Consider the following 12,648-nt stretch of genomic DNA (forward strand, 5'->3'; position numbering starts at 1 on the left):
CTTGCGGGGGAACAATCTGCCAGGAATATCTCCTGCACAGGCCCCACTGAAGCGAACTGGAGCTGTGCCATTTTTGCTTTGCAAAACGCTGCACAATCTTTCCTGGGTTCGCCCTCACAGGGACCCTGCTGTGAGTAAGTAGAGTGTGCCAAAGTTGGTGTCAACTCCTGGTGCCCACAGAGCCCTGTGGGTGTCTTGGGTAGAATACAGGAGGGGTTGACCATGGCCTCCTCCCGCGCAATATGAGATGATGCCTTTCAGCACCTTCCTAGATCACTGCTGCCTGATATAGTACCAGCAGGGATTTGAACTGGCAGCCTTCTGCTTGTTAGTCAAGCATTTCCCCGCTGCACCACTTAAGGTGACTCTGCTGTGAGTAGGTCACTCTTTTTTACATTTTGCAGGAGGGGAGCAGAGGCCGAGGGACTTGGCCGAGGCTAATCAAGGGACTCTGTGTCAAAGGCGGGGCTTGGATTTTAGTGCTTCCAATCCAGGCCCGGCGGGCTGGCTGCCTTTCCACGGCCCCCCCCCCGTCCTGGTCCCTGTCAGTCTCAGCTGTCTGGTTTTCCTTCTGTCCATTCCAGGTGGAAAGATCTGAGGTCATCAAGAGCAACCTGAACCCCGTCTTTGCCAAGGTCTTCATGGTGGACTATTACTTCGAGGAGGTGCAGAAGCTGCGCTTTGAGGTGTACGACAGCCATGGGCAGAGCAGCATCGGCACCCATGACGATGACTTCCTGGGGGGCATGGAATGTACTGTGGGCCAGGTATGCATGGACCGGCGCAGGGTGGCCACTTGTGGGTGCAGGGGGGCAGTGCTGTGGGGATGGGCAGGGGCACAGTCCTGGTACCTTTCCCCTCCCAGGGCTCTTGGCTTCCTAAATGCCCTTCCTATTCCAACCATTGGTTACACAACTGCTTAGCAAAGGGGACGATTCATGTTTGCTACCGCAAGTCCACCCCAGGTCCTGCTATGCTGCCTCATCGTGGTGGTGGTGGGGTGTTCCTCGGGGGGCTGAGCAAAGTATGCCTGGAGGTCTACTCCCAGGACACCCTAACCCAAAGCGAGAAGGTCACCCCAGCTGCCCAGCTAAAGCAAGCAGGCACCGATACTGGGCAGCAGCGATATAGGAAGGTGCAGGAGGCAGACCATCGCTTCAGTGGCGACGAAGAAGGCGTCATACTGCGCGGGAGAAGGCAATGGCAAACCATTCCTGTATTTCACCAAGGAAACCACATGGGTAGACCACAAGGCCGGCCCTCCAGCACTCTCCCAGGGCATGGCGTGAGCCTTGGGCAGAGAGCGGGAGGAATTGCACCTTGAGGTTCCTGCCGGGCAGAGAGGCGGATCTTGTCAGTGAATCAAGCTGCATCTCGCAGGTGAAGGGGAACCACAAACACTGGCAAGTCAGAAGCTCCTGCTTTGCTTTGTAGATCGTGGCCCAGAAGAGGGTGAGCAAGCCGCTGTTTCTGAAGTATGGGAAATACGCCGGCAAGTCCACCATCACGGTGAGTCTGCTGCTGCTGCTGCTCCCGCCACGCCCCCCCTTGCCCACTGCCTGGGCCCTCTGTATCTGAGGACAGCCTCCCGCTCTCCGTGGGGCTGAGCCCCTCGTAATCCCCACTGGAATGACCTCTGGCCGGCTTCCCTCTTGACCCCACCACAGGTCACCTCTGAGGAGATTTCTGGGGACAACGGCTTCGTGGAACTCTTCTTCCGGGCCAAGAAGCTAGATGACAAGGTAGGCGGGGTGTGGGGGGCGGGGAGTGGGGTGGGCCTGCCTGACCCACCCTCTGGGCAAGCCGGGAATCCCTGGGCCCTCCTGCTTAGGAGCAAGGGCATTGTGGGGAGGGGGGATTGGGGCCAGGCCAGGGCTGTGGCACCTGAAAGGAGAAGAAGGCAAAGTCCTTGCTGAAGTTTGGCCCGATGGATGGGTTGGGGTGGGCGGGCAAAGCTGTCTGGGTGGGGGGCAGCCCCGGAAGGCAGGCAGGGCCTGTGCCAGGGTGGCTGGAAATCTGCCCCCGGTTCCTCCTGCCTGCACGCTGAAGGGGGCCCTCTCCCGCCGGCCATGGCAGTGTGTGGGGCGGGGTCGCCCAAAGCTTATTTGGGGGTGGGGGACCTGCCCGCCTCAGTCCCTTAGGAGCCGGGAGCTCAGAGCCTGCAGAGGTCCGTCGTCGTCGTCTGCGTTTCAAGGGGGTGCCGGGGAGGGGTGGGGTGAAGGCGGATAAGGCGGCCCTCCTCCTGTCTCCCCACAGGACCTCTTCAGCAAGTCAGACCCCTTCCTGGAGATCTACCGGATCAACGACGATGGGAGCGAGCAGCTGGTGCACCGCACAGAGGCAAGTCGGAGCGGAGTCCGAACCCCGTTGAGGGAGGGGGGAGCTGGAGGGGGAGGGGAGAGGAGGGGAGGGCTCAGGCGCTGCTGGTGCTGGCCCTCTGGATCATGCTGGGGAAAGGTTTCCAGGAGGAGAAGCTCCCAAGATCTGGCTGGGAAGGCACCCGTGGCGGAGCCCCTCCTTTGCACGCAGAAGACCCTCCTGGGCTCAGGCCCTTCCCTGGCCGGTTTGGAGCAGCAGCTGACGGGGTCCTGGCTGGATTGCTGCTGCCAGTCAGAGCAGGCACTCCTAGATGGCCCCCAAGTCTGACTCAGCAGAAGGCAGCGCCGTGTGTTGGCATCAGCTAAGCAGACGCCTTCACCTGCTGAGGCAGCTGCCAAGAGGTCCTTCTGTTTGCCCTTCCTAATTCCACCCCCCCCCCAAAGAACCCAGCCAGACCATGCCAGGGCCAGTCAAGCCAGCGGAAGAACAGAATGACCACTCAGCTCTACAAGAGCAGATGCGTCCTTGTATTAAAAGTCCCCCCCCGTCCGCCCCCACCCCCCATACCAGCCTAGCTTGGCTGTTTAGAGCAAGGTCTGCAGGCACTCTTGAGAAATGCTCAGGCTCTGACTCTGGCAAGCCTCCAGGAATGCCTCTCCCGCATAGGGAGAGCCTCTCCCAAGAGCCCCCCAAGAACGCCTCTCTCCCACAGACCCCTTTTCCTGCCTGTGTCTTACAGTTTGTCAAGAACAACCTGAGTCCTATTTGGGAGCCATTCAAAGTGTCCCTGAACTCGCTGTGCAGCTGTGAGGACAAGCGGAAGCTGAGGGTAAGAGCCCGGGGCCTTGTGGACCCCAGGGCTGGCTAATGCATGGCAGGGCTACGGAGTGTGAGGCCGGATCCTGGCCGGAAAGGACTTTCTCACCCTTTTTCCTGGCCTAAGCGCTTCTCTCTCTCTCTCCCCCTCTCCCCCCAGTGTGTCGTCTTTGACTATGACTCCAGAGGGAAACACGACTTCATTGGAGAGTTCTACACCACCTTTGAGGAGATGCAGAAAGCTATGGGGGGCAACAAGGTTGGTGTTGTGGGGCAGGGAGAAGGAAGAGAAGCATGTGGGGCACATCAAGTGGAACTCCCTCCCTCCCCCCCCCTCCCCCCGCTTCGGATACCAAGCAAAATGGGGGGGGTAGCTAGTGATCCACTTGACCGTGCAGTGCAGGGGAGTGAGCAGAAGGTGGGCTGGGATTGACCGATGGATCTTTGAGGGGGTTTGCAGGAGATCAGCCAGGTTGGGTGGCCCCCAGCAGTGTTGAACAAGAGCAACAGCAGCAACGAGCCTGCAGTGCGGTGCGTTCCTATCTGGGCAAGTTGCATATCTCTGCGCCTCATTGTTTCCTGGCTGTAAAGTGGGTCTTTATCCTCCAAAGTGCTGGCACAACCTGCTGTTCCTTAAGACTTCAGGAAGGGGAGGGAAAGACCCTTCATGGCTGGCCTTGGGCTCATGGACCTGGTTTGTGTCTCAGCCTTTGGCCAGGTTTTTCTGTGGCTCCCCTGGCCAGTTTGAGGGTTTGGGGTCTGAATCCCTGATCTGGAGTCACTCTGAGGCAGATTTGTCCTTGTGCTCTATTTACCTGAATCCAAGACTTTTGCCAAGTTCTTTGATAGGAACTGGGAGGTCGTTTTAGATTCAGTCGTCTCTTCCTTTGGGGTGAATAGTAAGTTGTGCCATTGAGTCGGTGTCGGCTTCTGGCACCCACAGAGCCCTGTGGTTGTCTTGGGTAGAATACAGGAGGGGTTGACCATGGCCTCCTCCCACGCAGTATGAGAGGATGATGCCTTTCAGCATCTTCCTATCTCGCTGCTGCCCGATAGAGGCGTTTCCCATAGCCTGGAAAACAGACCAGTGGGAATTCGAGCCGGCAACCTCTTGCTCCCTAGGCAAGTTACTTCCCCGCTGCGCCATTAGGTGGCTTTTGGGTAAATAGTCTAACCTAGAGTTAACCTGTATGTTTTAAGGGGGCCACCTTCAATTCAGGGTTGTCCTCTGTCCAGGTGACTCCAGTCTCTCCTTGTGCCGGGGTCCCCGTTGGCTCTGGCCTCTGAGCTGCCCGCCGTCGGCATTGGGCTCTGCTCCTCCCTGAGCCTCTGAATCTTGGGGGGTTCTAGCAGAAAGCAACCAGTCCCTCAAGCCTGGCCTCTGCCCGCCCCGGTGCAGCAGGCGCATGCCCCGAGAAGATGTGCCAAGGCCGGCTTCCGCACGGGGAGGGCTCCCCCTGGAGGAGGGCTCAGCTGCGCTCAGCACCGCCCAGCCGGGGTGCAGTGCCAGGCCAGGTCCTCTCCGCCCCACCGCTTATGCAGTCGGCTCCGTTTGCTTCAACGGGGCTGGCATAGCAGACATTTGGCTTGTGCCCAGACACTGGCCTGGGAAAGCGACCCCCCCCGCCCTCTCCCCGGGCAGCAATCCTGCTCAGACCCTGTCTCTGCCCCTCCCCAAACCAGATCCAGTGGGACTGTATGAATCCAAAGTACAAGCTCAAGAAAAGGAACTACAAGAACTCGGGGGTGGTCATCCTCCTCGACCTGAAGGTGAGCACAGAGGGAGGGCCAGATGGGCTTCCTCATCCTCGGGAGGTGGGGGGGGGCCACACAGAGCGCTGGGGAGCGGGGGGGTCCACCGGGGGCTGGTGGCACAGGGGTCTGGTGAGGCGCCTTCCTAGCCCAGCAGAAACGTGGAGCTTTGCGACCCCCCAGGGGCGACCCCCACCTAGTGGCAGCAGAGCGGGGCCCTTCCTCCAGAGTAGGTTCTTGGGCAGTTCGAGGGGCTAGTGTCTTCTTTTGTTTCGCCCCCCCCTCCCCGTTCCTGGGCACACACAGCCTTGGCTGCCTTGGTTGGCTGTGCCTGGGGGACGGCCAGAGGGTGCCAGCTGTGCCCGCCCATGGAACTGGCTAACCCCTTGTTTGTCTGGAAGATCCATAGGGTCTACTCGTTCCTGGATTACATCATGGGCGGCTGCCAGATCCACTTCACGGTGAGTAGCAATGCCCCCCCCCATTCTCCCCTAGGCACAAGGGTGGCCAGCAGCTGCCAGCTCTGGGCAGCCGGTGGTTAGGCAAGCGTGGGCTTCCGAGCTCCTGCCGCCTCTGGGCAAGCGTGGCATCCTCTCGCTCCTCTCAGCCTTCCCCGGCCCGGCTGCTGCAGCCGCCAGGGCTTTGGGGCACAGATTTCTCCCTTGAAAACAGGCAGCAGCAGCAGCAGCAGTGCCCAGATTGCCTTCGGGAAGAGCAGCCTCCTTCCTGGCGTGAGTCAGAGCCCAGAACGTTCAGGGAACAGATTGCTGGCTCTGGGCCTCTCCACTCACTCCAGGGAGGAAAGGCCCGCACTGCTGGGAGGAGGTGCTCCTCCCTGGGCCCCTGGCTGGCTGGCTTACAGGGGGGTGGCAGAGGGAGCCCCGCAAGGGGGGGGGTGGCCCGGAACTCTGTCTGCTTGCTGCTGCCCCTGATGGCCAGGTGGGGGAGTGCAGGCCGAGGGCTGCTCCTCCTGGGGGAGGAATATATGGCGTCCCCACATGCCCAGACAGTTCTTCCTAAGAACCTCGGAAGCTGCCTTCTAGCTCAGGGAGGCTCAGCGTTGGGTCCCCAGATGTTGTTGGACTCCGAGTCCCATAATCCCCAACCAAAGGCCACTGGGGCTAGGGATGATTGGAGCTGAAGTCCAATAACACCTGGAGGCCTGCGGTAGCTCGGTATTATCGACACCAGGGGTGGGAGAACCTGGCCCTCCAAGTTGAACTACAACTCCCATCACCCCCAGCCACAATTTATTGTGTAGCTGTGGATCAGCCACAGCCGGAAGGCCAAGTTTGCCCACCCCTGCTCGACACTGACTGGCAGCATCTCTCCAAGGTTTCAGGCAGGAGCCTTTCCCAGCCCTGCCTGGAGGTGCTGCTAGGGAGTGGACCTGCAGGCGATCAGAGGCTCTTCCGCTGAGCTCGGGCCCCATCCCCTCAGGGGAATACGCCAGGCTGTGCTCTCGCGCTGCCCATCCAAATGCAGACCAAGGCAGACCCCGCTTAGCAAAGCCACGACTACGAGACCAGCTCTCCTCCTTTTCCTGCGAATGTCACTACAGCAGGATCTGCCCTGCCCCTTCCCGGGGTGCTTCTGTCCTCCGTAGAGGTCCAACTCCTTTTTCTAAACCAGAGCAGAGGAGAACTGTGGATCCAGCGAAGCCTCCCCCCCACGCCCCCCCACGCCCCCCCCCACTTTTCCGGCCGCCTGTCAATAGCAGTCCGTGACTCAGAGGGTTATTTGTTTGGAGAGAGCACAATTTCCCACGTTGGCGGGTTAGTGCATTCGCAAGGCCTGCTTCCACGGAGCTAAGGAGCCCCGGCGGGACAAAGCCCTTCTCCCGAAGGGGGATGCTCTGACCAGAGGGCCCTTTAGCCCAGCAAGAAGAGCTGCCTCTGGGTGCTAAATGCGCCCCCCCCTTTCCCTCTCCAGGTGGCCATTGACTTCACAGCCTCCAACGGAGACCCCCGAAACAGCTGCTCCCTGCATTACATCAACCCGTACCAGCCCAACGAATACCTGAAGGCCCTGGTTGCCGTGGGGGAGATTTGCCAGGACTATGACAGGTGGGTCTCGAGGCCTCACTTACTGTGGGGGTCCCCCCCCACACACACACCCCTGAAGGCCAAGCAGGCCTCAGCCCCTTGCCCCTTTGTCCTCAGCCATGGCGCCCCAGGGTCGCTGCCCTTGGACGTGGGCGGCATTTTTGTGCGTGCCAAGATGGGTGCTTTGGCCTCCTCCCTGCCCCATTGCAAGCCCACGTGGGGAAGCGGAAGCCCAGTATCTTCGAAGGGGGCTGGGAGAGGCATAGGGGAGAGACTCAGGCAAGGACGGCTGCACGCGGGAGGGAGCCGCACGCTTTCCCCTGCCTAGAAATCCCTGCAAAGGTGCCGCAGAGCCAGCTGTGCCAAAGGGCTCCCACGGTGAGCCTCAGATGCCCGGGTTCAGGGCTTGCGCTCCCGGCCAGCCAGAGCCCTCTCCGGCTCACTCCAGCCCGTGCCAGGCTGTGCCTTCTTCCCCTTCGCTGTGAGTGACCTATGCCCAGCTGAGGATGCGGGAAGGACCTCTCCTGAGACACCCTGGCTTCTGTTTCTCCACAGCGACAAGAAATTCTCTGCCTTAGGCTTTGGGGCCAGGATCCCACCCAACTATGAGGTAAGTCAGGGCCATGTGTGAGGCTGGATTTGGGGGAGGGAGATGGGTCGGGCTCTGTAGAATGGGAGGAGGCCCGAGCTGGGCGGGAGCCTGGGAGCCTTCTAATCCAGCACCCTGCTTGCTGCGGGGATCTGCTAGAGCCCCTGCTAACGGACGGGCATCCAGCCTCCCTCTGAAGAAACTCCAGAGAAGGAGAACCCACCTCTTCATGAGGCAGACTGTTCCGCTGTCTAACCATTGCAGATGCTGGCCTACAATCCCCACAATCTCTGGCTATTGGCCACTGTGGCTGGGGATTATGGGAGTGGTAGTCCAGACACAGCTGGGGGGGGGTCCTAAGTTGAGCAGGGCTGGCCTAACAGCTCTCACCCTTAGGGAAGACCGAGGGCTGGAGGAGGCTGCCACAACCTTGGTGGGGATGAGGTGGCTGCTTTGAAGTGAGGAAGCGGCCTCCTCCGCAGCCAGAGAGGGAGGGAGGGAGCGCCACTCAGGGCACGCCATGCTCTCTCGACTCTTCCTCCCCACACCTGCCCCATTCTGCCTCCGCCCTCTTGACGGTTTGACAGCTCCGCAGCCTCCAGAAGCACGGCGGCAGCTCCAGCAGGCAGCCTGTCCATCCACTTGACGTTTTCCCTCAGGAGAGACTCCTCCTCTGTGCAATTTCTCCGAGGGGAGGGGAGGCTTTGGGGGGCCCCCCACTGGTTCATCCAATTGGCTCTTGGTTGCTATAGATAGCAAGGGGGTGGGGGTGGGGAGACAGGCTACTCGAGGTTGCCATTGCGTCAGGCAGGACGGAGCTGGCCCAGAACCGACACGCAGGGACCTCGAGAGGGACTAGATCCAAGCAGGAAGCCACTTGGCGGCCGTGGGGCTTGGGGTGGTCCTTGGGCCTAGAGAACTGCTCCAGGGGTAGCAAGCAGGACGTGTCCCCTTTGCTAAGCAAGGCCCACTCTGGCTTCCATTTGAATGGGAGACCACATGTGTGAGCACTGCAAGATATTCCCCTTTGGGGATGATGGGGCCGCTCTGGGAAGAAGAGCACCTGCTACCTTGCATGCAGAAAGTTCCAAGTTCCCTGCCTGGCAGCCTCTCCAAGACAGGGTTGAGCGAGACTCCTGCCTGCCACCTAGGAGAAGCCGCTGCCAGTCTGTGCAGGCAGTACTAAGCTAGATGGACCAATAGTCTGACTCGGTTTATGGCCGCTTCCCATGTTAGGGACATAGAAACTGGGATGGGATAAAACCACTTCCCGCCTCATTCCATTGCACTTTGCAATCCTTTCACCTTTGCAAATCTCGAAGTCTGGAAAATGCCCAGGTCTCTATCTCCCAGGTCTCTATCTCCCAGGCCCCAGGCCCCCAGGGTCTCTAGAAGAGCCAGTCTCTGAGAGAGGAGCTATGCTCTGTCCCTAATGCTCATGCTCATAAATGCACAGGTACCTGTCCTCTAAGATGCCACGTAGAGCCCTGTCTGCCATTTCTCACTGGCAAAGCTCATTTATGGATAACAGACTGTAGGGCAATTTTTCTTTACCTCAAGCATATATTTAGCAAGAGAACAAACATGGTGTTCTTAGATATGTCCACTGCAGATTCTCCCCAGGCACCCTCAACACTTATCCAGAGACAGGCTGAATGTGAAAGGTTGTTCACTATGGCAGAGTTCCACAGATTTTCTCCAGCCAGGCCACAACCCTAGCATGTGAGAAAGTGACCGCAAAGAAGAGAGTGCCTTTGCTTATGTGCAGAGGGCCCTTCCCACATCACCAACATCCTCCACGCATTTGGGGGGTGTCCAAGCACACCGCTTGTTCTGTGTGCAAAACCTCACAGCGGGGTTGAGCCCTTGCAGCCCTTCTTGGGGTGGCCCTTGCCCTGCCCTCCGTGACCTCTCCTGACCTCAGACTCTCTGGCTGCAGAGGGCTGTTTCTCATGCGTGGTGACGTTTGTCTCTTTGTGCAGGTCTCCCACGATTTTGCCATTAATTTCAATCCAGACGACGATGAGTGTGAAGGTAAGGAACCGGCTGCAAGCCTGTCTGTGTCTTCCTCTTGTCACCCGAAACCCCAGCATCACTCCAACCCTGCCCTAGGTACATTGCGGGTCACCCATGGCTGCACTGGGGGCTGGATTTCCCTTGCCTCTCTGGAGGGGTGGTGGTGGCTTCCTTCTAATAGTCTCCCCAGGACAGCTAGACATGCAAAGGGCACCACTGGATCCCTATTCAACATGCTACCTAGTCAAGTTGACCCCTAGCAGACATATGCTGGTGCCTCTTCCTTAGCCTCACCCTCTCCATCATCTCCTTGCTAGGGATCCAGGGAGTGGTGGAATCCTATCAGAACTGCCTGCCCAAAATACAGCTCTATGGGCCAACCAACGTGGCACCGATTATCTCCAAGGTAGCCAAGGTAGCAGCCGATGAAGAACAAACCAAGGAGGCATCGGTGAGTGATCCGTGGTCCACTGGGCTGGTTCCAGGAAGGGGAGGGTGGCCTGATGGTGGTGCTTCTAGGTGCGGGGAGGTGGCATGTGTGGGGAGGTGGGCACTTGGGGGTCTCCTAGTCAGGCCTGGACTTCAGGAAGCTCCCCACACTGCTTGGTGGAAAGCTGCAGGGTGGGTGGGAGGAGGCGTCTTGCGGAGAGATCGCCGGGGTCTCCTGCACGCCTGATGACAGCCTGAAGAGGCAAACTCAATGCCCTTCCATTATTTAGAGGCACCAAGTACTCCAGGACTGTGGGACATGCCAGATCTATTCCTCCTGGGATCCGGTCAGCTCTTTGCTCACTAAATGGCTGAAAACTTTGTGGTAGAGCCTATCAATTAATGACAACAGCTAATGCATCATCGCAGACCTGAGCTGTAGATGGTGGGGGGCACGAGGGAGGGGGGGTTGGAGGGATGCCAGGACATTGCATTTCCCTAGCTTGTTTTAAGTTGGGCCCAGAAAATGCCCACCTTTTGGAGGCTCTGGAGTGGCCAGCGGAAGATGTCGCCTGTGGGAGAGCCAGGCGCCCAATCCCTGCAACGGACCTGGAGATGCGTCTAGGGCTGGGCGCTCTGGGAACCTCGCCCGCTCTCATTCCCGCCCCGGACCCCTCTTCCTCTTGCTCTTCTCTTCACAGCAATACTTCATCTTGCTGATCCTGACCGACGGGGTAGTGACTGACATGGCAGACACGCGGGAGGCCATCGTCCGGGCCTCCTACCTGCCCATGTCCATCATCATCGTGGGCGTGGGTAACGCTGACTTCACCGACATGCAGATCCTGGATGGGGATGACGGCATCCTGCGCTCCCCCAAGGGCGAGCCTGTCCTCCGGGACATCGTCCAGTTTGTGCCCTTCCGGGAGTTCAAGAATGTAAGTCACCCCATCCTCCAGGCTCTTGGGGGGTTGCCATGTTTACCCCCAGTTAATTAATTAGCAGAGCACTAAAGAAGAAGCTGCCCACTGCAGTTACAGAGTCAAATGCAGAGTTAAGTTGCTGCAGCTATTTAGAGAAGGCACATGGAGATTCTTGTAGAAGCAAAATACCAAGTAGATGTATTGGTGAAGTGCACTTTGGATAGGAAAGACCTGATCCTTAACCTAAAGAACTACATAATGAATGGGTAGGGGGAGAGAGAGAGAGAGATGTTTCCATCTGCTCTCTAAGAGGAGAGGAATTCTGCACTGGAACTCCAACACAGACACACCTGTGTCCTCTACCTGGGTTTCCCTCTCCATTAGGGTAAGAGGCCTCCATCAACTGATTTCATTTTAGCAGAAAATAAACAACACAGAGAGAGTCTACAGTCCCAATTCAAGCTTTTCTTAATGTGGCTGTTCGTCTCAGAAGAGTTAGGCACTAACTGCTCTTGGACAGAAGTTTTGCAGGGTCTCCCATCTCGATTAGCACTCTTGTCCTTTTCTATTACTGGAGACACTCTTTAAAATTCATCATATTGTGGTCCAGTTATTATGATGGTGGTGGTGGAGGAGGAGGAGGAGGAGGAGGAGGAGGAGTCCTGAAAGCCCTGCCTGTCCCCAAAGTGTTCACAGTCTGGAAAGACACATGCACACTCTCAAGACTCCAGCAGCAGCCCTGGGATGCAGGAGTGCGATGCTGCATGTTGCAAAAAGGGACAGTTGCCCACCCCCTGCTAACTAGAAGAGCTCCCTCACTTGAAAAAGAGGCTTCTTGCCCAGTCAGCAAGGGCTGGGCTATCTAGAAGCAAACCCCCTCCGCTGTCAGGGAGAGGCTCTTCCTCTCACCTGCTTGCAACCGGATCCTTTTCACCCAGTGATATCAGGACTTGAACCCAGGACTTTCTGTATACAAAACATGTGCTTTGCCACTGAGCTGCAGATCTTCCCAGAGGGATGAGCAGGAACCCTGTGGATGGGCAGCCATGCCCGGCCCAAAGACCACCACTGCCCCCTCCCCCCCAACTTTGATTCAGTGGATGAGCATGCGACCAGACCAGCCCCACTCATGGGCAAGCAAGGGGGTCTGCGAGTGGGTCCAGGGCAGCCCCACTGGGGATTTTCTCCTCCATGTCATCTGCCTTTCACATGCCACCTATGAGGAAGGAAAATCCATCCTTGGGTATTTCTGGCAGCCGGAGACACAGAATGGCTGGCCATTGCGGAGAGCTAATTGGGTTTGGTTGGCAGTAATTTCGGCCTTGGGAGACAAGCTGTCGGTTCCTGAGCAGCGAGGCAAGGTTAACCCTTTGGGCCCTGGCGCTAGAAGCAGGAGAAGTGACAGGAGTGATTAGCGGGCGTCTGGGTTGCAGGCCAGCTTTCTTGGAGGGGAGGCAGGCAGGCGGGCGTGCGTGCGTGTGGTTCTCCCACAAGACCCGCCTCATCCTGGCAATATCCCTGATGCTGCTCAGGAGTAAGGGAAGCTGTAGCTCTTGGGGGCGGTGTGTTGAGGGGAGGGCTTTGCAGGGCTTTGCAAGAGTCTCTGCACGATGACATTCTGAAGTCACAATGGGCAGTGTCAGCTCTGGGTAGCTCTGAGTTCTAGTGACTCCATTTTGCAGGGCTGTAATTGATATAGTGATGTTTGGCAGCCCGGGAAGATCCAATCCAGGGGCCAGGGGAGGGGAAAACACTTTGC

The 12,648-nt window shown here is 58.3% G+C and overlaps 1 protein-coding gene across 4 annotated transcripts in view; it reads left to right on the forward strand.

Moving 5' to 3' along the window:
* CPNE7 (copine 7) overlaps positions 1–12,648 on the forward strand; it is a 34,523-nt gene that overhangs the window by 19,966 nt on the left and 1,909 nt on the right. For all 4 annotated transcript variants that reach the window (XM_053271240.1, XM_053271242.1, XM_053271241.1 and 1 more), the window contains exons 3-15: positions 585–767; positions 1,435–1,509; positions 1,668–1,742; positions 2,257–2,340; positions 3,059–3,148; positions 3,296–3,394; positions 4,819–4,905; positions 5,289–5,348; positions 6,820–6,953; positions 7,488–7,542; positions 9,504–9,555; positions 9,855–9,988; positions 10,668–10,904. In XM_053271240.1, coding sequence (XP_053127215.1) covers positions 585–767; positions 1,435–1,509; positions 1,668–1,742; positions 2,257–2,340; positions 3,059–3,148; positions 3,296–3,394; positions 4,819–4,905; positions 5,289–5,348; positions 6,820–6,953; positions 7,488–7,542; positions 9,504–9,555; positions 9,855–9,988; positions 10,668–10,904 — 1,365 coding nt within the window. The remainder of the gene's footprint in view (positions 1–584; positions 768–1,434; positions 1,510–1,667; positions 1,743–2,256; positions 2,341–3,058; positions 3,149–3,295; positions 3,395–4,818; positions 4,906–5,288; positions 5,349–6,819; positions 6,954–7,487; positions 7,543–9,503; positions 9,556–9,854; positions 9,989–10,667; positions 10,905–12,648) is intronic.

This window comes from Hemicordylus capensis, chromosome 9 (assembly GCF_027244095.1).
Source record: "Hemicordylus capensis ecotype Gifberg chromosome 9, rHemCap1.1.pri, whole genome shotgun sequence".
Classification (NCBI taxonomy): Eukaryota; Metazoa; Chordata; class Lepidosauria; order Squamata; family Cordylidae; genus Hemicordylus; species Hemicordylus capensis.